This window comes from Festucalex cinctus, chromosome 13 (genome assembly GCF_051991245.1).
Source record: "Festucalex cinctus isolate MCC-2025b chromosome 13, RoL_Fcin_1.0, whole genome shotgun sequence".
Classification (NCBI taxonomy): domain Eukaryota; kingdom Metazoa; phylum Chordata; class Actinopteri; order Syngnathiformes; family Syngnathidae; genus Festucalex; species Festucalex cinctus.
The window spans coordinates 13,345,711-13,371,000 of NC_135423.1; the positions used below are offsets into that span (position 1 = coordinate 13,345,711).

General features: G+C 40.1%; 3 protein-coding genes across 6 annotated transcripts; 1 reads left to right on the plus strand and 2 right to left on the minus strand.

Moving 5' to 3' along the window:
• Positions 1–1,943: 1,943 nt before the first annotated feature.
• On the minus strand, positions 1,944–12,883 carry akt2 (v-akt murine thymoma viral oncogene homolog 2). 2 transcript variants are annotated; one of them, XM_077540640.1, is made up of 14 exons: positions 12,432–12,883; positions 9,527–9,691; positions 9,188–9,319; positions 8,962–9,073; positions 7,368–7,521; positions 7,108–7,239; positions 6,862–6,927; positions 6,716–6,784; positions 6,465–6,587; positions 6,058–6,186; positions 5,713–5,927; positions 4,816–4,903; positions 4,637–4,739; positions 1,944–4,029 (listed from the first exon to the last, which is right to left on the minus strand). In XM_077540640.1, exons 2-14 carry the CDS (start codon positions 9,570–9,572, stop codon positions 3,950–3,952), a joined length of 1,449 nt encoding a protein of 482 aa, XP_077396766.1. In that variant the 5' UTR covers positions 9,573–9,691; positions 12,432–12,883; the 3' UTR covers positions 1,944–3,949. The 2 variants fall into 2 exon arrangements, with proteins under 2 accessions (XP_077396766.1, XP_077396765.1); XM_077540639.1 differs by having other exon boundaries at positions 7,108–7,242.
• An 887-nt stretch (positions 12,884–13,770) lies between these two features.
• On the minus strand, positions 13,771–19,843 carry dhx40 (DEAH (Asp-Glu-Ala-His) box polypeptide 40). Its single transcript, XM_077541722.1, has 19 exons — positions 19,677–19,843; positions 19,027–19,519; positions 18,706–18,897; positions 18,455–18,600; positions 18,254–18,373; positions 17,261–17,497; positions 17,056–17,122; positions 16,858–16,989; positions 16,531–16,630; positions 16,372–16,458; positions 16,105–16,287; positions 15,789–15,869; positions 15,552–15,709; positions 15,280–15,394; positions 15,085–15,193; positions 14,914–15,008; positions 14,462–14,531; positions 14,151–14,379; positions 13,771–14,060 (listed from the first exon to the last, which is right to left on the minus strand). Exons 3-19 carry the CDS (start codon positions 18,875–18,877, stop codon positions 13,939–13,941), a joined length of 2,223 nt encoding a protein of 740 aa, XP_077397848.1. The 5' UTR covers positions 18,878–18,897; positions 19,027–19,519; positions 19,677–19,843; the 3' UTR covers positions 13,771–13,938.
• On the plus strand, positions 19,769–25,012 carry LOC144033540 (P2X purinoceptor 5-like). 3 transcript variants are annotated; one of them, XR_013288004.1, is made up of 12 exons: positions 19,769–20,054; positions 20,487–20,637; positions 20,739–20,810; positions 22,229–22,304; positions 22,951–23,047; positions 23,180–23,257; positions 23,341–23,479; positions 23,557–23,693; positions 23,771–23,864; positions 24,401–24,466; positions 24,539–24,635; positions 24,710–25,012. XR_013288004.1 is itself a non-coding variant. In XM_077541724.1 (12 exons), exons 1-12 carry the CDS (start codon positions 19,918–19,920, stop codon positions 24,756–24,758), a joined length of 1,164 nt encoding a protein of 387 aa, XP_077397850.1. In that variant the 5' UTR covers positions 19,769–19,917; the 3' UTR covers positions 24,759–25,012. The 3 variants fall into 3 exon arrangements, 2 of the variants coding, with proteins under 2 accessions (XP_077397850.1, XP_077397849.1); XM_077541724.1 differs by having other exon boundaries at positions 20,502–20,637; positions 24,553–24,635; XM_077541723.1 differs by having other exon boundaries at positions 19,770–20,054; positions 24,553–24,635.
• Positions 25,013–25,290: the final 278 nt, after the last annotated feature.

Here is a 25,290-nt window from a genome sequence, read left to right on the forward strand (position 1 = left end):
TGTGTTTGTGGAATTTGAGAGGAAGCAGATCTGGAGAACACTCATGTGTATACACGAGGAACATGCAAACACTGTTAATACTGTAATGTATAATAAAAATTAACATTTGATCATTGCATCGTGTCTACGATTCTTATATGGACTTTGTAGGTCTATTAAAAAATAAAACACTACTAATGAACCGGATGGTTAGAATGATCACACATTATGTGTTCTGTATAAATGAAATGTTAATGATTTATATTGACGTGTAAATGGTGTTAAATTGTACTTAAAATATATGCACAGACACAGGTTGGTTCAGTAAAATGTTTACTGGCACATTATCATTGCAAATGTTATAAGCTACCATATTGTAGCAGGTTTCACCCGTTACATTGTCTTGCAATTTGGGAGCTGGTATACTGTCCAATAGGACAGTTCTCTACCCTTAAAAGATTTTTTTTTTAATAGCTCTCTGAGCCTTAACTAATTCCAATTAGAAAAAGAACAAAATTATGTCATTACACCAGCATCCGGTGTGACATTCGTGACTGATGATCACATTCAAATACACAGAGAAGCAAGATAAAGCTGCAAATCAAATTCTACAAAAGCTGCACACCTCCCACACTTACGCTGCATACTCTATCAATGTGTGTAGGCTATGTGTGTGTGTATTTACACAATAATAGTGAGGAGGCACTTGTTGTGCCAGCGTATGCCCTACAGGAGAGTTCCACTTGCAGGTTCGGCCGTGAAGCATTGCTTTAAAGCGTGGCCAGCAGCGAGATTCAGTGTATGGCTTCACAACCAAAAAACAACCAAAAAAAAAATTCAAAAAATAAGTTCAGCAGCACCCCCTTATGGCCGTGGCAACAAACGAAGGCAAATCCACAGTGCAGTACAGTTCTGATGTCCAGTGTGTGACCCACCCTTAAAGCAGGACACTAGGCTAGAGGCGGTGATGGTGGTGCCTGAGCCGGTGAGATGAGGTGCTGCAGTTGACAACTGGAGAGTCAAAGACATTTGATCACAGGAGTGGGGAACCATTAAACCGATCAGGGGCTGTTTCATGTCAACAGCCTTCTGGAAAAATACATTGCAACCAGCGACCATTTTATTATGGGTTCGAAGTGAGGTGCTTTTTACACAAGTTTCTCAGAGGTGTACAGTCGACCCCCACAAATTGAAATGCATTGGAATTTTTTTTCCCAAACCCCAAAACGTCTTCAGTGATAAACTATTCGATATACATTTCCCACTAAAAATGGGAGTTAATCCCAGAAAACCAGAAAAAAAAAATGCCCAAAAATATTGGGATAAAATAAAATCAGTGAATATGCGAATCTGTGGTGGCAAACTGCGAGTTGCTTTACAATTGCACGGCGAACCTGATCAAAACCCAATTGCGGGTCAAACATTGCCCACGGACTGTAGGTTTCCCACCCCTGAGGCGCCTGCCGCACCTACTTAAAAAACAAAACTAACTCGTTTTGTACTTTCACTCAACACTCTCACCATCACTCACAAAAAGGATGCCAGTAAATTAAAAGGTCATGAGGATGCCTAGTGACTGGTTTGGTTCAGGGTCTATTTCCTGTCTAGCTACCATTATATTTTTTAATAATGTGAAATGTGATGCAAAACACAATGACAAATAAGCACAACACAAAAACTACCTTAAGAAAAAAAAAGAAAAAAAAAAGGTAACATAACAGCAAATAAAATATTTTTTTGCTGTGATTTTTAGTTATGTTTTTGTGCATTTTGGTTTGCTGTTGTGCTTTTTTTTTTTTTTTAATTTCCATCGTTTCATTTTTGTTTTGCAGTTATTTCTCTGTTTTATTTTATTTGCTCGCTTTTTTGTTTTGTTTTGCTTAGTTATGTTTCTGTTTGCTGTTGTGTTGTTTTACACTACAGAGCCACCGTCAAAGCCATTAAACGAAAATAAGAAAAGAACGCAGTTTAAAACATTTTAATATATATTTTATAGAATGTATGCTTAACATGACATTTTCCAAATTTGTCTTTAGAAATATATGGACAAAAAAAAAAAAGAGGAACACAAAGCACAATGAATGACAACAACAAAAATAAAAAGGACTTGATTTTCCTTTAGCAAAGCTCAAATTTTAGCCAGCATGTTCTCCATAAAAAATAAAATATGAGCACAATTTCATAAAAAAAAATCTGGCCAGAACTTTGATTTGACTAAATTACACATCAGCCGAAACGAGCCTCTTTTACAGAGATCCTGCTAAATGTCTGCAACAGAGATCTTAGACAATATACGGCATTAATTTGCATTTACCTTTTAACACAGAACCCAGCGACGCAGGATATTGCCTGCAACAGCTCTCGTGTCTGGCGTGATTAAAAGAAATTGTCAGACAGTGACTTTCAGCACAACTTCAGATTTTTGTTACAGAAGGAAACACATGCAGTGTCACGCTGCTGTTATGGCTCTGATACTACGTAAGGCAGAAAATTGCCGCGTAGACTTGCCCCCCACCATTATTCCATGTTGGTGCCATTTTTACAGAATATCGACATGGGAGAAGGGTGGATTAATACAGGTGTAAAAAGGGGCCACTGATTAGTACGTGACCGGGTTTAGGCCGATGGAGCTTGGTTGGCTTCTCGTTGTTTTGAAGCTGCAGGTTTAAGTGCTTGGGAGACAGATTTCCCCAGAAAACACAAAACCAACATCCAACGTGGAATCATTTGAAGTGTTGAACATCCACCATGTCAGTCAATTGTTTTTTGTGGGATTTTTTTGGCCACATCAAAAAATGAACACTTCCTGTTTTTAAAAACATACTGTAAGAACATTCAAAAGGCTTGCTTTAAAACATTTGCAATAAAAAAAGTTGCACTGAAATTATAAAGAGAAGATGGGTGGCTAAACTGAATGAAGCCTGGCAGTGAAGATGACTGGACTGATGGTGGTGAACGGCTGAGGTCAACTTGTCTCTCATAACACACTGGCCAAGTGGCCTTTAACTTGTCCATGTTACTGTGAGTAACACGCAAGTACACGGGCCCTTCGAGTGTCTCGCCATTATTATTATTATTATTATTTTAAAGCAACACAATTTAAAAAGCCATGCAAGGGAAGCCAAAGAGTCAATTTCGCACTTAGCCGCTTGCTATTTTTCATAAATAACACATTTGTTCCCTTTAGAAGGCCATCACTGTGTAGTGTCCTTGCTTGCCCGAGTTCCAGCATCCATGAAAACAGACAAAATGGATGGTTGCAAAACAAAATTGTTCGGAAGTTCGCTCACACATTCATTCGGACGTGACACATGCAGTGCATACACAGAAATGGCAACCATACACACACACACACACTCCACATACACGCACACACGCAATTGATTTGTAACAGCAAGTTCCAGAAAGAGCACTTATTTAAAATAAAATTTTAAAAAAGCAGAAATATGGCTTTAGATTTAAAACCGTAACAATCGATGAAGTTAAAATTGGTCAATTATCACCCAGTCTCACTTGCCTTCTCCTAATTTTAGATTTTGAAAAACGGTATCAATAATGTGTCCATGCAAGATGCAGTCTACGCATCGGGGCTGTGTGTCTGCGGCTGGTAACGAGCTGGTACTTGCTGGCATGACCTGGTTTCAAAGTGTAGTGCGGCGCGGGTCCCCCCTGAGAGGATGTGTGGAGACAAAGCTGCCCGTCTGTCCACGTGAAACCACAGTGAGGTCCATTCACTCGCATGTTCATTGTGTACACGATTCTCTGCTGGTCTCTGTGTTTATGTGTCTGTATGCATGTTGGCTATGTGGCGGTGTGGGGGGTAAAAGACTGGATGAAAGTGTGTCTTGTGCCAGTTTGTGTGTGTGTGTGTGTGTGTCATTCGATGTGTCCTCAGCAGTGCAAGTGCAAACGTGAGATTTGGGTCGTGTGTTAGCCTGCCTGCTGCCTGCTTGGTAAAAGGTCGGCGCCACTATTCCCGTATGCTGGCAGAGTAGGAGAACTGCGGGAAGTGAGTACGCTGATCCGAGTCCTCTGGGTCTAAAGTGTCATCTGGAAATGCACAAAAGACAAGAAAAAGGTGAAGCAAGATAATCCGTATGTGATGAAATGTTATTTTGTTGTGAAGTTGTGTGTTGGAATGCACACAACAAAAAACAGTGGGAGATTAGCCACATATCACAAAACAGAGTTAGTGAGCTTGGGGGTTATTACATCATTGTATCGTGAGGGAATATTGTTAACTTATTAATAGCGCTGAAAAGCTCTCATAAAGCGCTTTGATTTGAGGCATTACTCATTGTGGTTTGTTGCAAGTTAATTTTGGACTTTGTTAATGAGGACCTTTAGCCACTCAAGGGTAAGTCTAACATCAAAAATAAAACTGACAAACTGATGGGCAACTTATGTTTAGTTTGTGTGTTTGACATTGATCATAATTTTTGTTCTGATTTGTGACTTTTAGAACAAGAAAACAAAATGCAATTTTGAGGTTACTGTGTCATCATATGACAATATGATAACATCTAATCAAATGCATTTTCATTTGCGGTATGACTCAATGTTTGCTGTAATGGAACTTCTGACCTTCTATACTTGTGGCGTGCCAACTTACTGATGATCGGGACGAATTGGAGCAGACCATGGCAGGCGTACTTACACTTGTCCGGTGGAGTTATTGTAATGGTTTGTGCTGTGAACTCGTCATCGAAGTATCTCGTGTCCGTCTCCGAGGTGACCTGGGGCTTGAAAGGTGGGACGAGCTGCGCACAAGAACAAGCAAAGCAGTGTTGACGTTCAGAGTATTTATTTTTATTTTTTGACTGAGTAAGTCCTCACCTTCTTCTCCAAGACATCCTGCCAGTTGATGGATGTGAAGAATTTGTGGGTCATCACTTCTTTGGCATCGTCGGGTCCGCCTCCGAGCCTGGTAACAACGCACACATAAAACATTGTTATCACCACCTACTGACCTCACAGCTTGTGTAAACACCACACTTAAAATGTGCTGTTCCCTTGTAATGGGACAATTTGAGACAAATTTGTTCGTAATTTCCTTGCCTGCAGGCAGAGCACCCTGACACTATTTTAGTTACCTAAAAACACTGAACCTCCACCAAAGCAACAATCAATGGCATCCTTGTTTATGGCCAGCAGTCTTGAACAAAACGAATCAAAGAACAGAGCTTAAATAATGCGGTTTACCGCCTAGTGCTGGCTGAAGGCGAGATGAGCGAGAAGGTCTCGTAAAACTAATTTAAGCTCTATTGAAAAGCTGCACTGCAGTAAATGGGAACAGATGCATCATCATCATGTGTCTGTGTGGCCAAAAGATAATGCCATTTATCCTGTCCGAAAAATATAATTTAGATAAAAAATAACATCAGAGACTTTGCTATAGAATGTTATGGAGCGTTTCAACACTTGTGCCACAGTTGTGCTTGTTCCAAAAAGGTATCTCATCATGGTGCTAGTATCAGTGTTTCTCGTTTTAGACTTTACATGATCAGAAATGTTTGGGGCCAATCAATGAGTTAAAAAAAATAAAAATAAATAAAAAATGGATGGAACCAACTAGGAAGTTAATCAGCATTAGAGAACGGATTGTATTTTCACTCGAGAGGCTCCAACATACATTTCGTGTACGTTTGTACAGTCACACCAATAGAACTGTAGCTTTAAAGATATCCGATCCATCGTAGAAAATGGTAGCGGAGGTCAAGACTCTGGACAAACCTCTGCTTGGGATCCTTTTTGAGCAGGCCGGCCAGCAGCGCCTTGGCTTCGGGAGCCAGGTTCTTGGGGAAGCGGATCTCCTCCATGAGGATGAGTTCAAACAGTCGCTCATGGTCCTGGTTGTAGAAGGGCAAGCGGCCACACATCATCTCGTACATGACCACACCCAGGCCCCACCAGTCCACAGCGCGACCGTAGTCGTTGTCCTCTAGTACCTGTCCGAGTAGAGTGATGGGAGTGTTCTCAACGTCTAACCCCAATTTGTGCTTATTTGGTCAGGTGATCTTTATTTTGAACACTATTTTGCTGTAAAAAAATTCTCATCACGCTGAGCGTGTGGGTTACCTCGGGTGCCAGGTACTCAGGAGTCCCACAGAAGGTTTTCATGGTGGCACCATCCGTGATGCCCTCTTTGCACAGGCCAAAGTCCGTTATCTTTATGTGGCCATCTTTATCCAACATCAGATTTTCCAGCTGACCAAAGAAAGGTGTCAAATTACTCTACAACTAATGACAAAAAAGTGGATGGCATCCATCACAGTGACTTGATTTGTGACATGTCTTGGGAGCTGAGCCTACAGAGTGCTCATCTGTCAACCCAAACATGAAGCCACTGAACCAACACAGACGAAGCACACAGCACTGTGGCGTACACAGATCCAGCGAAAGTGTGGTTTCACTTTGAGCAAACAGATGATGCATCACTTCCTTATCAATGTACAAAAATAATACTTGGTAGCATGAAAGCTTACCTTTAAATCCCTGTAAACGACATTGCATGAGTGTAGGTACTCCAGTGCTGATACTATTTCTGCACCATAGAATCGGGCCCTGTCTTCTGTGAACACTCGGTCCCGGGATAAGTGAAAGAAGAGCTGCAAATGAACGAAGACATGACACTGGATTTAAAGACAAAGTCACTACATTTCATGGATATGCTTTTTGCACACTGAAGAGCAATTGTTCATACAGTAAACATGAGTGCAAGTGAGGAATAACTTACTTCTCCTCCATTTGCATACTCCATCACAAAGCATAGACGATCATTTGTTTGAAAAGCATATTTTAGTGTCTGCGTGAAAAGAGTGGGGAGGTTAATTATAAATGACTGTCATTTTGGAGAGCAAAACTAGAGGCTTGGTGACTTACTGTGAGGAAGGGATGCCGCGTATTTTGGAGGACTCTGCTCTCTGTCACCGTGTGCGCTACCTCATCCTAGAGCAAACATATATTTTGTACATGTAACAAGGGTAAGCACAGTGCACAAATGCAAACTATCAATAATACATTAAATGTAAAGCATAGTTACATAGCACAGAATAAAACTAGTTATGAGTATGTTCTCACTCTACACAGTGGTTATTTAGAAGACATTTCAAAAACACAAGCACGAACTTTAGCGATGATGACTTCTTTGCGGAGGATTTTCATGGCATAGTACATGCCCGTAGCCTTCTCCTTCACCAGGATCACTTTGCCGAATGTCCCCTTGCCCAGCAGCTTAAGGTAGTCAAAATCACTCATGGTCTGCTGAGGCGATGACAGAGAAGGCACAATGACCAAAACACATCAATTCATATCCTTATGGCCCCAAATAACCCCTCGGCGTGAATCAAGAGGCTCGAAAGCACGAGCTCAATAAAACGTGAGCTGACCACTTTTGAGCGGGATTTGGACACGGCGATCTCCATCTCCTCTGCGCCACTGCTGTCACTCGGTGAGCCAAATTTGATCTCCATGGGCTCCTCGTCCTGGTGTTGACTCTTCAAGCTGTTTGCCACCGCCTGGATCGATCGCATCCATTCTTCCCTGAAACAACATTGCCCATAAACACACATGACGCCTCAACCCCTTCCATCCATAATCACTGTATTATGAATTTGGATGTCACATACATTTAAACAGCAATACTAACTGAGTTGGTCAAAACAAAATACACTGCAAAAAACTAACCTGCCAAAACTGCTCATCAAGCAATGTTTGTTATTTAAAGACTTAAAGGTTACATAAACAAAAAGTATCCCCGGTTGTAATCGGGTCTAATTTGGCCGCAAATTCTATTTTGAGCACAAATGTAATTATCACAATCTAAAATGGATTTCCCTGCTTTTAAAGAACAATGAGTCATTTAGGCCTGCTGTTTCGTTGGCGATGGCGAGCATGCGCTACTGTTGAAACTTGAGACTTGTTCAAGATAACGTTGTCAATGGTAAAATCAAGATAGGATCATGGTTTAAACACAAACATCTCCATTAGATTACAGTGGAGCTTCAACTCTTATGGAAAAGTCTAATTTGAATTCACACCTTGGTTTTCACAACAAAAAACCCCAAAACATTTTATTTATAGGTATACCAATTACGGTATTTTGATCGTCAAATATTAATACCAGTAGTTGGCTGGATAACATGGCAGACATATGCAGCTATGCATCCGTTAAGAGATGTTTAACACAAATTTTTATTTTAGGCTGGTTTCTATTTCCTGCTTTTGTTCCCATTGGCTTGATAAAACTCTCAGTTGAAGCCAGTATTGATGTGATTTTTGTGACTGAAGAACATTGATTTGGATGTTCTTTTTTTTTTTTTTTTTATAAAAAAAAATGATTTGGATGTTCTGTGACATGGAGAACTTAGTGAAGATGGAGTTAGATCTAGTTGCAAACTATTGGCCGTCATGTTTATCACACGTGAATGTGTGTGTTACGTATTAGTGTTTTTTACACTAATTTACATCAATGTAATGAATACACCTTTTTGGGGTAATATTTTTTTTCCAACAAATCTTACAAAAAAAAAAAAACAGACCAGACCAAAACAGTAACTGAATCATAACATGTTTGTGCATTTTCTGTACTGTCAATTTAAAATAATGTCCTATTTTATACAATAAAGGGATGGAAATTTTGAAAAATGTTTTTGTTTAACCCGATCAATTAACGTAAAATATATTTTAATCCATTATTAAAATAATCATTAGTGAGCACCCCTAAAATTGAAAAATGTGCAGCTAATCCATGTGATCCTTATCAGAATCATTATCAAAATCGGCAGCATAAAACTATTATCGGAACAGCCCTAGTTTAAAGAATCACTTTTGAATAACAAAAAAAAAAAAAAAAAAAAAAAAAGGTACAATGATAATAGACCTTCCCTTCAGCAGACAGGTTGTATGATAGTGATTTTTTTTGGAAACTGTAAGAAATTATTCAATCTAACTGATCTTAATAGAAATTTGGTGAGAACAAACCTCTCCTCGTTGCTGTCTACATGGAAGGTGCGCTCAATGACTGAGGTCCACTGGAGGCAGCGGATAACAAACGTATTAGGCCTGGGCCGCTCTGTCTTCATCAACTGGCATTCTACAAAAGCACAGCGGCACCAGATAAGAAGACAACTAGAGGGGCGTTCACCAAAACATGGAAAGACACGTCAAAGTTCAACAACAGCTGCACCAGCCGGGATGCAGAACTGACCTGCGACAGAGAAGTTGTTGAGAGGTGGCAGACTGTGATCACTGGACACTTCAGGCTTCTCTTTGTAGCCGATGAAGGAGCCGTCGCTCTTTAGGATGAAATAACGAGGCCTCCAAGTTTTAATGTACTCACCTAAGGACACAAAAGTAATGCACAGTTAATGTTTGTCTGAATCAAATTGTTTCTGGATTTAGAATTAGCACAAAAGGTACACGCAAATCAGTTATTACGACTGAATCGCGTGTTGCTCATCAGTGAGAGGCCCACAACGTTTGTGAGCGAGCTTGCCAGAAATTCACAAAGATTTGGGAACATGCAGTAGCATCGGCGACACAGTACCTCTCTTGTGAAGCCATCCCTCTCTCACAACGCTGACTTCATTCATGCTGGGGCAGAAGACTGTCTGGGTTGGGAGGGGGCGGCAGACCAGCTGGTGCAAACTGTTCAAACTCAAACTGCTCGAGAGAGTGACAGCGACTCAGATTCGACACTTGCCCAAAAAACCTGGAAAAGAAAAGGACAGAATAAAAATACCCCAGGGTGAGCTTAAGTCACTTTGACATCACTACTAACAGAAAAGTTCATGTGTGTGCGTCTGAGAAGACAATGGCGTGAACACCCTAGAAAAGTGGATTTAATTGAATTCATTGAAAAAGAAACAAAAATGTAATTACACGAATTAAAGAATAAATGCAAAATGTGATCAAAAAAGTCATATAGAACCAGAGGTGAGAACTTCCGTTACTGATTTTATGCTGTGCTAAAAACGAGTTAAAGCTGAGCCAGGGAAGGCGTATGTGAAGACATAAGGCAAATCTGATTCCCCAGAACAAAGGACACTTTCTGCGAATTGCGGGTCAGCTCTCCACAAGTACTGTTCTGCAATCATGTCGTTACCTTGACTTGTGTTTCACCAACAGCCCACAACACAGAAAAGTGCTGAAATGCACACGTCACCTCCTTCCTATCTGACCATCTGACATTTATGACAACGCGATGGGAAAGCGCTCACCACTGATACCTCATCTACTTTTTTTCTCCTCAGTGTCAAGTTATAAATAGTAGATATTAATATTATTAAAGCAGTGTCAGGAAGAGCTCAAATGTAATGTCACTTGCTTCCAAATAGTGTTTGCTCCAATGAACGCAGTCTATTTCCCAATCAATTTGATCAAATGTAATTTGTGGGCTAGGGGTGGGCGTTTAATCAATTTCATTGATTAAAATTATATTTATCATTTCTTTTAAAATGAATTTATTTTCGCGGTTGGAGTTCAAATGAGCATTTCAGCATGGCTGCGGAGTTTAGAAGGCACAGTCAGTTTTGCCAAATTAGTGACTTGACGGACAACAAGTAGAATCGTTTTCACATTGTTTTCCGTATGACAAGGAATGACGTCGTGCCCATTTATACGTTACGTGATTTATTAACGTGCTGGAAACTTTTGACCCAAGTTTATGTGCTTCCAAGCCGCAAAAAATGTTCACTGAGGCCACCTTGCCTCACCTGTACAACTTGGGCTGCACTAAAGCTGCCAAACATTTTTTGCACCAACTTCTTTCTTCAGGAAATGGTGCATGCGACTGCAGTAACATTAGTGGAAGAATGATCCCGGCAAAAACTTTGAGGTGGAGATTGGATATTTTGCTTTGAATTTTCATTTTTTGATTAAATAAATCTATCGCAGTCAGGTTTACAACTTTAAATGTGAAGAGTGCGAGAGAGCTGGAAGTGTTCTGACATTACACTTGAAACAACTGGGCCATACAGTTAGACGGATCATTTTATTTAATCTTTTTCTTTCTTTTTTTAATTCCGCAAAGATGGCAGCCACTTGTCACAATTCCAGTTAACTTGTTAAATGTTAATGATGTTAATGATTTAAGATTATTATTGCTGAAACTGTTATAAAATAAAATGTCATTTTATCAGTAAAGAAAAAAAAACATGTATTTCTAATATTTCTCTGAAGATTGAGGCATCGGTTATTTTACCGTGATTGGCAACTCTCCAGCGAGCATTATTTTGTCGAGAATGGTTTTGTTTGGTCAATCACCGGAACAATATATTTTTGGCCTGGCAATAATGGCTATTTTAATGTAACTACAGGAGGTTGGCTGTGATGAATAGGCTATATTAGCGTGATGTGTAGGCTGCTGGGAATCCGTTAATTTGCCGTGAGTCATGCACTGCGTGGTTCCTACTTCCCTTCACCAGTTCACCAGCTCCTACCTCTTTTTGCTAAGTTTTCATTTTGTTTTGCTACCAAAAATAGGCTCTTGTGGGCATCACCAGCCTAACCACAATCCTCAAAGTTCAACTCTTCAATCAATACGAGAAACAAAACGGGTCGTTCACAACTCCCAACGGGCTGTACGAAACTGTAGTCACAGTAAACAACAACAACAACAATAACAATAATAATAATAATAATAAATGTATCGAGCGGTATTCGAACCTGTGACCTAGCACCTTCGAGGCAATCGCTTTATCCACTACTCAACGAGATGGTGAAACATTCACTGGCGCAGAATTTGCACTTGTAGTTCTCACACAATTCGGTGGCGAGTTGCCGGTCACGGCAAAATAACCAAGAGGAACAAACAACTGTTTCGTAGCTTAAAAACAAATAAAATCCCCCCCCCTAAATACTAAATAACACAACTTGCTTCTAACTGAGATTTAATTTAAATGCCATTTCACCCAGCGCTAATGTGGGCAAGTGAAGAGTGATTTTACACTTTTTTTAAACATATGGAGAACAACAAAACTTTTATTGTCGTCGCGACAAAAAATTACTTCGCAAAAAGCTGCGAGAAGTCACAGTTATCATCACTCTACAAACCCGCTTAAATCTACAGTGTGTACTTGTACGGCTAGGCGAGTAAATATAACTAATAAAGTTGTGAAAAGCATGCCGCATAACAGTCCCATAACACGTCCTCATCCGTTTAGCGTGGAGGCTACAAGCTAAGCTAGCGCGGATCAGCGAACACTCGCTCGGGCTCCATAAGGCGGAAAATTGCTTCCCACGCTTAAACTAATTTCTCCAACGTAACAGGCCTGGCCGTTGACCAAACACCTTCGGGGGACGGCGAGCGTGACATTTACTAACAAACAAAGCAGCTAACCACAATAGCTAACAGCTAGTTAGCACGCGAGCTAGCCACCTCACTGATCTGCCGTTCTATTATTACTACCACCATGCCGGGTCCCCCCACCCTCTCCCCACTTTTTACGTACCTCCGCTGTGAAATATTCCTACTTCTCGAAGAGTTCCACAAGTAGGGCTGCGCAAGGCTCCCTTCGCCGGTTATCACTCTCCGCTTGTGTGTATTGAACTCTGTCAATGATCACACAAGCTTAGCAGACTAGCTTGTTTTTCTTCTCACAATAACAGCAGTGGCGGCGGCGTGCTCGGTTTGTCACCGAAGCGAGCCAGTGTGCGTGTGAGCGAGAGAGAGAACAAGTCCTCCAGGCCGCGAGTCGATGGACTCGAGAGCGTACAAAGAAGGCTATAAATAATGTTCAACTCGTGGACATATTAAACCGCGTCTCTGTTGGTTTAGTGAGGTAAGTGCGTCTCCTGCTCGCTGAGCTCCTCCGCTCCGTGACTCCGTCCCCTCCCAGGCAGGCAGGCAGCACAGGAGGCCCGCAGGCACTCCAGTCGGAAGTGACGTAGGTGAGCCCATAACCAAGCCAGCACCTGGATGGACAAAGTGCTGTAGATACTTGTGATTCGACTCAAAGTAAGAGTACAGGCAACACCTGTTGCTAAAGCCAATATATGGCAGGGTAAGTGACATGTTTTGTGCTTCAATAAATAATACAACACAGTATAGAGTCAGAGACAGTGGCCTGGCTGGAATCATTCAGGTGCCGTGTGCACTGCAGCACAGCAGCAGCATGCATGATCATCACTCCACTACTCTCCATAAAAGGTAAATAAAAAATTGTACCCTAAAAAACAATTCTTAAAGATTAAATGCAAAATAATTGCACTTTGAGCACCATAAAGCGCTTTCTATGTCCACAGTTACATTTTAAAGTATTTTTTCCACGTACCACTAGAGGGAGCCCGCACACCATATTTGGAGCCTAACATTAGTAAACTGAGGATTAATGTGAACACAAAGTGAAATAATTTTATCATTTTAATTTTATTATACTGTTGTGATGCTTTAATTTATATTGAATGTGAAATTCAACTGAAAAGAATTAAAGAATCACAACTTCTAGAAAATGAAAACATCAAGTAAGCATCTTTTTACATTATCCTTGAGAATTCATTTTCAGAATATGCAAGCATCATATAATCTAAGGGTTTTCCATTCTTAAATCAAATTGTCAACGTCCAATCCCAGACTGCAATATACAATAAGGTACACCATCAAAGTAATCTGAAAGAGCTTTATATATATATATATATATGAAGCCGTGTCAATCAAAACAAAACACAATTCATCTTAGATGCATACATGTACCACTAACGCATACCTATGTGAGTGGATTTTCTGTAGTTCCTCCCTCATATTGAATGTATACCCCGGTGAATAAAACAGGCACATCACAAAGTGACAGATAAAGATAGAAGCATTATTAAAAATGTATCAAAAAATATTTATTGTGAGGATGTAATTAAAAACAAACATTTCTGGACACTGTGAATCAGGTCCATTATGTCCATGCACATGGCAACCTGTTTTCACAATTTTGTGCTGTATTGTCCATGTACTACTTTGTAGCACTCTCAGAGATCTTTATTCTGCAGCCTTTGCAGCTTCCGCTGAAGATAGCGAGCGCGTGCATCACTGACACTACTTTCATCGTTTCGCTTCTCCACTTTCTTAAAGGCATCCTCAGCAGAAATGTCTGAAATAAAACAGATCATGCTAACAATCAACACGTGCAAGAAAGTGGCAAATCCCTCAAATATAGTGACTTGAAAAACAATCGAAAGACCTGATTGCCTTTTGGCAGCCTCCCTCGTTTCCCACTTGGTCACCTCCTCATCAGTGACTTCTTCTCTCGCCACGCTGCTTAGTTCGTAAACGTCTACTTCATGCAGTTTCGGCAGCAGATCCTTCACCCACTCGTATCGGATGGGACATACAGTCCTGACGTACACGCGTGATGTCACCAACACGTCATGGAAGAGAATCCAATCCAGTTCCATCTCCTTCTCAAACAGCTGAGAACAAAAAGGGGACACCTATTTAGAAACAGGGTATGTTTACTAGAAATGGTGTCAAGATAAATTTTAATAATGTTACCGATGATGATGGATGAATGTGAACCATGGACCCATGACCGTCCATTGTGCAAAATACCTTTCCAACAGATCTACACCAGGTAAAGAAAGAAAAAGTCAGAAAAATTACAGTGTAGTGTGCCCTCAAATTACCTATTGAAATGTATATTACTGCAATGTTCTGTCTCACTTCAAGCCTGACACATGCAAGCTATGGCAGTACAGAAGAAAATTCAAATTCAAGCCATTTACACCCTCCAATGTCAGGAGTTTTTGTCTGTTTTTACAAATGTATTGTGACATCATAGTAGTAGTTTTTTTTTTTTTTTTTTTTTTTTTTTTTAATAGCGACAAAAGTTTCGGCTTTTGGAAGAAACAATTCCAAATATAATTGATAACAATGGGGAAATTTCATTTGAAAGTTGAACAAACTGAAAATCAAACAGCGACCTTTGAGGTTCCACTAAATATTACCTTCTGGCAACATTGGTGAAATATCCTGAGCACAAACACCGTCTAAAGAGTTCGTTCTTATTGCCATCAAATTTCTCCATAGGGAAATCTCTCCTCTGAAATGAAATTCAAGAGATTAACATGATGGAGCAAGCAGCATGAGTTACCACAAAAATTAAGTCCTGTAAGTACTTTTTGCAAGCAGAGGAGGATGTCACGCAGCTGAGTCTCCACACTAAAGGCAGACTTGAGCGCCCTCCAGTGGATCCAATTGTCCTTGCACCACACTGATGGTCTTTCACTGCGGAATACAGAAAAAAACAAGATTTTGTGCAGGACACTAAAACAGAAAATAACAACGAATGTATTTCAATTTGTAACCAGTACCTGGATTTACACTGCTGAAACACACTAAGAAGTGTACCAAAGTCGTTTATGCTGCCGCTATTAGCTGCAAGTGCTCTGTGGCACTGATCGGCCTCTTTCTGGTTGTCAGGGTGGCCTGGATGAGAGATGAAGCAAAAACATTGAAGTAAAACTTGGTTTTGGTGACAATGTGAACAAAACCTTCACTGCAGGACTCAACTTATGTCTTCCGCGAATAGCAGAAGTTCACCGTCTTTGATACTTTTAAACATCTGATGCAGAGTCAAAATTACCAGGCCGGATGAAAATATTCTCAACAGACAACATGGCAGCCACGGGGAGCAGCAGGTCCTGGCAGCCGAGCGAGGCGGCTTTGAGCAGGGCCCTGGTGAGGCCCGGCTGCAGGGGGAATTCCACCATCAGCTCCCCCAGGCGAGTCACTCGACCCCTCCTGGCAGACAACAAGCCCACTGTGACAATTAGCACTGTTAACAATCCCCCCCGAAAAAGCAAAGAGCGCACAAACGAACCTGTCGATAGCATCAAACTGATAGAGCTGTTTCAGCGCCTCCAGGATAAATCTCTCTTCTGGAGGGTCCAGATAGGGAAACCTTTGGAGAGAAATAACCACAGCTGAACAATGCGACCTGCGAGATGTCAGCAAAGGTTGAGATATCTAAAGAAGAGGTGTGCAAACGTTTGGTTGATTTGTTTTTAAATCAAGAAGGATAAATAGCTATCTTACAGGATTTCCACACATTTGTTTTGAAATGATGACAACTTAGAAGTAAAAAACTATCACAGAACTGATTGCATTCAACTTCAGAGAAGACACACCAGGTGTACCTAATGACATCATGCACACCCAGACACTTGAGGGTGAGGACCACTGCAGTCAAACTCGTCCTCTGGATCTCCGGAATCGTATATTCAGGCATGCATTCATCCCAGAATTCCTTGGTATAGATGCGATAACACTTCCCGGCTGATGTTCTTCCAGCTCGGCCTGCTCTCTGCTGAGCTTCACTCCTAACGGAAGGAAATCACCAAGTAGATGAATCAGCTGTTGATGGCAAAAGCAGCAGATGAACCCATCAGGGAAGATTGACTTACTTTGAAATGGGCACCACTTCCAAAATGTCCATGCCCACCCTGGAGTTGTGGTTGAGTTGTTTCACAAAGCCGCTGTCTATAATGTACCTGAAGACACAACAGGCGATTTATTGGCATCTTACTTCACTACTGACAGGTGCATAAAAGTCGTATGCTCACTTTATGCCATTGATGGTGAGAGATGTGGCAGCAATGTTGGTGGCCACCACACACTTCCTTATTCCCGGAGGAGGAGGCTGAAAAATCTGCCGCTGTTGCTCTGTGAGGAAAAATACGATTCAAGGACAGTTGAATTTAGAGCGGAAGGATTCCACTGGGTTGGATTCGTCCATCCATGTGGCATTCTAATTTGATTCTCTACAGTACGGCTCAGTTCAAGATGATATGATGCAATGAGTTTCTTTTTATCAGTAGTACTATATTTAAATGAGAAAATGTTGCATTTCATATGGTTAATAAAACAAAGCGGCTGTTGTATGCATTTACCAGTTGGCATGGAACCATAGAGGGGTAAAATGAGGAGCCCATCCACAGTTTTGTCCTGTACATCATAGCGGTAGTCTATAGACTCAGCTTTCTCAAACAGCAAATCACAGGCCCGCTCGATCTCCAACTGACCTGTCGAACAATACAATTTAATGTCAACAGTCTTCAGATTTATGTCATGTGACGACTGTATCTGACCTGTTAAAAAGACCAGAATATCACCAGCCTTTTCACTGGTGTGAACATCCAAGGCCAGAGACACAACCTGGAGAGAAACAATAGATAATACTTTTGAGTGACTCAATAGTTAAACAAACCACATACTGAGAGTGAGAGGTGTTTCTATTTTGTCCAAGGCCCATAAGAGGAGCAAAATGAAAACATTTTATTGCACTGAAAGTACCTCTTTTACATAACCCGTGCTCTGTTGGTCTTTAGGTCCCACAGCAGTGCCCAATGTGCAGGTGACAGGAAAAGTCCTTCCAGGGATAACAAATACAGGGCAGTGACCGAGAAAGGCCGAAAGTTTGTCTGTTTCCATGGTGGCGGACATCACCACCACCTTTAGTGGGAAAGCTCGGCCCTTCATAGCTTCAGTTGGATTAGAAAAAACTTTCTTCAGTAAACCCAGGAGGATATCCTGAAATGAAAAGACACTAGTTACATCATTTGAAGTATTACACAATGTACGGGCACATTTGAATTGTACAAGAAGAGTTCTAATTTTACAAGGGTTAAAAAAAATGATGCAAACAAAAGGACATTTGACAAGTATTAGGTTATAATTTTAAGAGGCAACTTTAATTTTATGAGAAAAAAGTCAGTGCATTGTAAGAAAGTATTTTTTTTAATCACAATGCATTCTTATGAAGCAAATTCTGCAGTTTTACAAGTGAATAACAATGCAAGAAAAAAGTAATTTTACAAAAACAGAATTTTAGAAGACAAGTTATTATATTATGAGACTATTCTTGTAAAATCAGAAATAGTCATAATGTTTCAAGGTAAAATGAACATTTTACAGTGGTTAAAATTAGGAAAACAAACCCTGCAGAGGGAAAAGACAATTTTATGAAAATATCGGAATTACTTTTTCTTGAATAATGTAATTGCAGTACAATACTATAGTATACTACAAGCATTAAGTTATAATGAAATGTTTAAAATCAATAATTTTACGGGAATTAAGTTATAGTTTCATCAGAATAAACTCCTCACATTATGAGATAAGAGATTTAGGAAATAGTTTTGGCACGTCATAGTATGAAGTTGGTGGGAAAATGACATTCTTTGCTGAAAATAAATCACTTTATTCGCACAATACTTTTAACTTTAGTCTTGACTTTCAACACAACCATTCTACTACTTTATTGCACAGGAGGATGTAGTGACTCACGGTGTTGAGGCTTCGTTCGTGGACCTCATCCAAGACCACCACACTGTAGTGAGAAAGTCCAGGGTCTGCCAGGACCTCTCTCAGCAAACAGCCATCCGTCATGTATTTCAAGTCCGTGTCCTGCCTCAATCAAATTGTAACATCACATCACTTTGTCTCACAAAACTGTACGCCAGGGATGGCTCTGTGGTGGCTGCTCACCTGTGTTGTGCAGTCGTCAAAGCGCACTTGGTACCCCACCTCTCTTCCCAGAGTGCATTGCATCTCATGGGCAACCCTCTGAGCCACCGTGATGGCAGCCACCCGGCGGGGCTGGGTGATGCAAATTTTGCCATTTTTACAAAAGCCTGCAAATGAAACACGACAATCACACACCACGCAAACTAAACTGGTTCACAGTGGTGCGATCACAGTTTAATAAACAATACATTGACAATCGCAAGGTGGTTTACCTGCATGGTACAAATACTGTGGAAGCTGCGTCGTTTTCCCACTGCCAGTCTCACCGGTGACCACTAAAAAAGTGCTCTCCTTCACAGCCCGTACCAGTTTAGTCTTATGCTTGTAGATTGGCAACTGTTTTGACTCGATTTCTTTCGGGTGCTTCGCCATCGATTTGGACATCGCTAGTCCGTAACGATCGCCTGTGAGTTATTACATGAAGTAATACAAGTCATATAATAAACAAAACTATATCGTTTGTTATAATACCTCACCAAAAAAATATTCATGGAATTATTAAATAAAAAGTACGTCTCGTCAACAAATCCTACCTTTCGGAAAAGGCACACACAACGTTTACTTCCGCAAACTCTTCCTTTGTGTTTTCCTATTGGTGGATCAGTGGACACGTGATCCGACTGATCACGTGAACGACTTCACCGGCGGACTACAATGTGACGTCACTCTGAATGGCAAAACACAATTTACTCGAGTATAAAACTAGATAGCGTTCTTCATTCATAAATATTCACCATAACTTCATCTACGTGACAGTATTGCCGCTTTATCACTGCTTGAAATTATACGGTAAACTACTTAACTGTATGGAATGCTGATGAAATAAGAAATAAGAAACAATAAATGAAGCAAAATTGCAAAAAAAAGTAAGTTTCCTGGAGGTCAAATTGAGTTTTGAGGACCAAATTGAAAGACAATTTATCACTATCCGCCATTTTGGTTGTTTACATTCACCTCGAACGCTTTGAGGTCGGAACTGGGAAGTTTCAACTCGGATTTTTCCGACTTCCGACCATCCTCGAAGATCTAAAAAGACAGAAATAATTCCACATTACTTAAACTAACACCGAAAACATAAAAAAAAAAAAAAAAACTTTCAACAGCTAAATTGGCGACACGTTTATTTTTCTTAACTTTTGATAAGAAAAATAAACTTTTGAAATTGTGATACTATTGTGCTTACCTGCGCCGGTGCGAAGAAATTACGTAACTATAATAAAGGCGCCCCACTCCAAAACTTTCACAGCACAAAAAGTGCAAGGCAGGACTGGGCAGATGGTGGTGGGTGGGAGCGAGACACGGGTGAGAACCAACTGGCTGTCAACATCCAGTTGCAGAGATGAGGTAGGGACGAGTTGTTGAGTTGCGAGAGCTGGGGCAACACCGACACAGTACTTGACATCGTCATATCGAACGTTCTCGGGATGGCCGCGAGTGGGTGTAAAGGACGACTTTTATCTTTTTTGGACTACAAAACGGAGAAATACGTAGTGGCCAAAAATAAAAAAGTTGGAATTTTGTACAGACTCATCCAGTTGTCTATCATCGGTTACATTATAGGGTAAGTGAGACACTTGTCTAGTCTGTCTCTTATTCCATGTTTGTTCTGATGGCTACTGGCAGGTGGCTTACGAGCCACAAGTGGCCCACGTCCATGTCTCCAATTAATAATAATAATAAAAAAAAATTAATAATAAAAAAGGAGGGGAGAGGATGTTCGTGTTTCTTGTCTGTTGATTTGCACCCCCCCCCCCCCCCCCCTTCCCCAATTTCAAGTTGTTTTTTTTGGAGTATTTTTTGAGGTTTTCAAAAAATAAACTCTAGCTCACAATCAGCCAGGATAGAATCCAACTCATCTGCAAACCAAATGAAGACAACCACTATAGAAAATTAATTCCTTGTCCAAAAGACCAAATGATTTATCTAAATGCTTTGATGAGAATCCTGGATCCAAATACAATTACAGTATTTGGGTTTTTCTCCCCACTAACAGGTGGGTTTTCTTTAGCAAGAAGGGCTACCAGGAGAAAGACGAGGCCATCCAGAGTACAGTGATCACCAAACTGAAGGGGGTCTCAGTGACCAACACCTCAGAGTCGGGTGTGCTGGTGTGGGGGCCAGAAGACTACGTCATCCCACCACAGGTGAAAACACACGCACCCTCAGGCAGGTGGAATTGATATCATCATAAGCATAAGCTAACAACAGTTTACTTGTTATGACCTACGTTGCTCTCTAAATGCAGGGTGAAGCTGTTCTTTTTGTTGTCACTAATTTCTTAGAGACACCGAATCAGAAGCTGGGATACTGTGCTGAGGTATGAAAAGTTTACTTTTTGAATTGAGGTACTGAAATTAGTTAATATGTTTTCAACTCGGACATTCATATGATTCATGTTGATCTGTGAGGCAGATTAGGAACACAATAAGGATAAAAGCGGGATAAAAAAAATGGATAGATTTCTTCAAAATGTAAACCAGAAGCAGAATAATGTCCTCAGAAATTGATGTCTTTACTTATTCTACAAGTAGCGGTTCAAGTGTCTCTATTCAGCCGTATTAAGTCAACGCACCAGAATGTCACCGTGTACTTTTGCCATGCCTCTTCACAGCTCACGCTTGTGCCGAGCTGTCACAGAGTGTTTACTTTCGAGCTGCTTTATTTGCTCTCTTCATGCCTGATCATTTGGAAACTATTTGGACAGCCTTGGGTGTGAGGATGCCATATAACACTTGCTGGATGGACACTGAAAAGTATGGCCAAGTTGTGGCTTTCTCTGTTCTTTAATCCAGCCAACAGAGCATTTAACTGTCAAGAGTCCTCCTATATGTTGCATTAAAATGGCTCTACTCTGAGATTATTCTGGATGACAGAGCTTCTCACCCTATAGACAGCCCAGAAGAAACTAATATAGCAATCTTGTTCTTTCGCGCCATGTAAACCTGACTCATGTTGCTCACCCTTACTTCCATTAGTTGAATGTTGAGCTACGTATTTGTAAAAGTTCCTGCAAGCACACTCACTGCCGTCACCCTGGCAGCAGCCAAGAAAAACAACCAACATGTACCAGCGTCACACAGTCAAAGCGCTCGTGTACATTTATGTCTGCTTACTTAGTTCTGTCCTTATGAATCAAATTGCAGTTATACAACGTGGTGTGACACTTAAACATAGTTGCTAATTTGCGAGGGTGAAGTCACGCCAGGGTTCTAAAGCAAGTTTTCTTTGAATTTCGTTACTTTGGATTAACAACCAAATTTTGCAACCCAAATTAAATAGATCAAGTATTGCCATAACATCAACAAATATTTTTTATTTTTTTATTGTATACATTGAAATGAGGCCTGATCATGTCATTCTTTTCCGTACAGAGTGTATTATATGTTGTTGAGAATAATTACACAGACTGGACCAATTATTTATTTATACTAGATAAAAACATTTATTGTATAAAATTCAGGTGTCAAAATGGACCTCAATGAGGACAATGGGGATAAGAAAAGGGATGAATGGAGAATAAAACTGATTTATACAGATATATTTATGTTTAAAAAAAAAAGAAAAAAAAAAGAAAAAAAAAAGCTCGGTTTTCAAAGGCTATTCTTAATTGAAACATAAATGTACTTGGTTGACTCATGTAAAAGTGGGTCAAGACTTAAATGTGGGCCCCAGTCTGAAATGACTTGAGAATTCCTCATTTAAAGTAAATGAAAGTCTTGTTGTGTTTGTTCCCAGAGTCCCAAAGTCCTGGACGGACTCTGCCAGGAAGATGAGGATTGCCAAGAGGGAAAGCTTGTAGTGTCTGGTCATGGTTGTGCATTCCTTAGTCTTAAAGTTCAACACTTAGCATACTCAACACTTACCATACAGTTAATGAAAGAAAATAAACACATCAAGTCCAGTTGTGTGCCATGTTACATTTAAGACTACTTTGTATTTAATTGAATTATGCAATATACCATCTCTTCATTTAACACCAGTGATTTTTAATAGCTGCTGCGGCCCGTGGAACATTAGCAAGTTGTGAGGGCTCATCAGGTGTGCCATGGGAAATTATCCTATTTCCCTAATTGGTCCAAAAATAATTATTTAGTGCAAATAATGTATCTTACTATCTTTGTTCATTTACAGTATCAATGTGAACGCCTCATAACGACAGGCAGAACAAGCTTTGAAAACAACGTCAAAATTGAAATACAGGCTAATCTTCTATTTTGGATTCATATTTTTACATCTGACAGAGGAGTCAATGCTTCACCAGTCATGAAACTCACCACACTTCACCTCTTGCAAGATTTGTTGACCTCCTGCATGACAGTGGTCTGGACTCCAAAATTGTTTGCATCTCTAGAGGCTCCTTCTTACTGAAAATGATTAAAATTGTACGAATTCAGGGGTCGCTGGCCTTTGAAGGTCGCACTGAAGCAAGTTGACTTTGTCAATTTTTTTTGCCCAAGGAATCATGAGTGGGCGATGTTTACGCAGGGATGAAAACTCCACTGGAACCTGTGAAATCTTTGGCTGGTGTCCTGTTGAAAGACAGTTTAAACCACGGTAAGTAGCCATGTTGCTTGGATTGGATTATTTTCACTTAAGGCTATATTGAATTTAACTTCCACCAGATATCTAAAAGCATCCTTTTTTGTAGCGCTTGCCCTCATTAGGTTAAACAGGCTTTTGTAACAGGTCTCTGCTGACGAACGCAGAAAACTTCACCATCTACATCAAGAATTTTATACAATTTCCCAAATTCAAATTTTCAAAGTAAGTTTTTCATTATTCACAATAAACGGAAATCATGCAAAATTGAACAACACAGTATCACCGTGCTTTCTTTGTGCTCCGAGGTCCAACATTCTGGAGACGACGGATGTGTCCTATCTGAAATGCAGATATGATGAAAAGCTCCATCCTTACTGTCCCATCTTTCGTCTGGGAGACATCACCGCACGAGCAGGATACAACTTCAATGACATGGCAACATTTGTCAGCTTTATTATCATTATTATTATTATATCGTGTTATCACATCCACTACTAAATAGATGTGTTGTTTTGCACAAGGGTGGCTCCATCGGCATCCAGATCCGGTGGGACTGTGACCTTGACAAAGGTTACTCCGAGTGTCATCCGCAGTACCAATTCAGTCGGCAGGACATCAGCGCCTCCAACCAGACCATTGCAATGGGATTCAACTTGAGGTTATTTACAATTCAAGAGAAATTGATCCTTGTACTTTTAAATGTTTGCTAATTGTATGATTCCTACTTTCAAACAGACACGCTCGCTATTATAAAAACTCAGCAGGCGAGAGTTACCGATCTCTATACAAAGTTTATGGAGTCCGATTTAACATCATGGTGAATGGGAGGGTAAGCAGAATGTGTTACTTTCACATGCATGCATGAAATCATTTTACATTATATTTACATATTACCTGTTCTATGCTGAAGTTGCTGTCTTGTTTGGCATCATGATAGTCTTTAAATTCACAAAAAGTATGGAAAAAAAAACATGGAAAGTTACGTAATTAAACACTAGGTTTGTTTGAGGTGTATTTTACTAAGAAAATACAACTGGGTGTAACCTGTTGGCAAAAGTCAATGAGGTTGTTTATTCTTTATGTTAATATTTTCTTGGCAAGCAGGCCCACAATGTAGCACTGTTTGACGATAAAATATTTCCTTTTTTGATCCATTATAAAATGTTGGTATAAAAGCAATTTCTGCTACTTTTGGATAAACCTACTTAACTCATTCACTGCCATTGACGGAAAAAGACGTCAAATGATGCATTTTTTTTGCTGGTCTGGCAATGAATGTGTTAAAATAATGATTAGAATGTAATAAATGTAATTGTAGGAACTTGGAAGGAATATTGGATTAATAGATTCTCCTGTCGTTCTTAGGCTGGAATGTTCAACATTGTCCCCACAGCCATCAGCGTCGGTTCAGGGTTAGCTTTAATGGGCGTGGTAAGTAGCAGCCCTCTTTTATTAACACTGTTTAAATCATTCATTTGTTTTCGATACATGACACAATGCCAGTTTGAATTCGACAGGGAGTGTTCTTGTGTGACATGATCCTTCTCTACATCATGAAGAACGGCACCGCTTATCGAGAGAGGAAGTTTGAAGGGTCCCAGTATGTTTTGCTAAAACTTTCTGGAACACTAACACCACTGATGCTGTCTGCTAATGTATATTTGTTGTCCACAGGCCGTCAGCAGCTGGAGACAGCCACGAGAAAACAAGTCTGGCATCTTAGCACTTTAACTTTGTATTGTGTGTACATTAAAAATGTGAGACTTTTCCTAGTATTACAAAAAAAATGATCAATTTGCTTGTGGTGTGTATTGACTGTTGAGTGACCTTTTCTCCCATGTTTGCTTCTTCCTACTCCCTTTTGAACATGTAAACTGTGACTAATGATGATTGTATAAGGTTCTCCTTTTCTTCTCTTTTAAATTTTTATTTTTTCTGCTACTTGTTTATATGTTCAATAAACAAATCAGAAAAAGAGTCAAGGCCCATATCTATTGTAAATATTACACCTGTTTCATATTAATGATCAAAAACCCGATGTGTCTGAGCAATGGAGTTGGGAATTGTGACGTGGGATGGAAGTTAACAGATAATGCTAACTGTTAGCCTAGCTTCTTCTACTGTATTTTTATTCTTCTACTACTATAGGAACAGTAAGAACACATATTGATTGTTTCCCTCCTTGTAGTTTATGGGGTTGCTAATTTTTTAAAAGACGATTAAGATGTTAAAAAAACATTCATGGTGGAAACTGT

Coding starts and splice junctions, on each gene's coding strand:
- akt2 (XM_077540639.1), bottom strand. CDS start 9,572: ATGAATGAAGTCAGCGTTGTGAGAGAGGGATGGCTTCACAAGAGAG. Junction 9,320..9,526: donor GGGATGGCTTCACAAGAGAG/GTACTGTGTCGC, acceptor TTGTGTCCTTAG/GTGAGTACATTAAAACTTGG. Junction 6,785..6,861: donor CGCGGCATCCCTTCCTCACA/GTAAGTCACCAA, acceptor CTTTTCACGCAG/ACACTAAAATATGCTTTTCA.
- dhx40 (XM_077541722.1), bottom strand. CDS start 18,877: ATGTCCAAATCGATGGCGAAGCACCCGAAAGAAATCGAGTCAAAACAG. Junction 18,374..18,454: donor TTGACGACTGCACAACACAG/GTGAGCAGCCAC, acceptor TGATTGAGGCAG/GACACGGACTTGAAATACAT. Junction 16,288..16,371: donor GAAGTGGTGCCCATTTCAAA/GTAAGTCAATCT, acceptor TCCTTCCGTTAG/GAGTGAAGCTCAGCAGAGAG.
- LOC144033540 (XM_077541723.1), top strand. CDS start 19,918: ATGGCCGCGAGTGGGTGTAAAGGACGACTTTTATCTTTTTTGGACTAC. Junction 22,305..22,950: donor GCTTGTAGTGTCTGGTCATG/GTTGTGCATTCC, acceptor TTTTTGCCCAAG/GAATCATGAGTGGGCGATGT. Junction 24,467..24,552: donor GGTTAGCTTTAATGGGCGTG/GTAAGTAGCAGC, acceptor TGAATTCGACAG/GGAGTGTTCTTGTGTGACAT.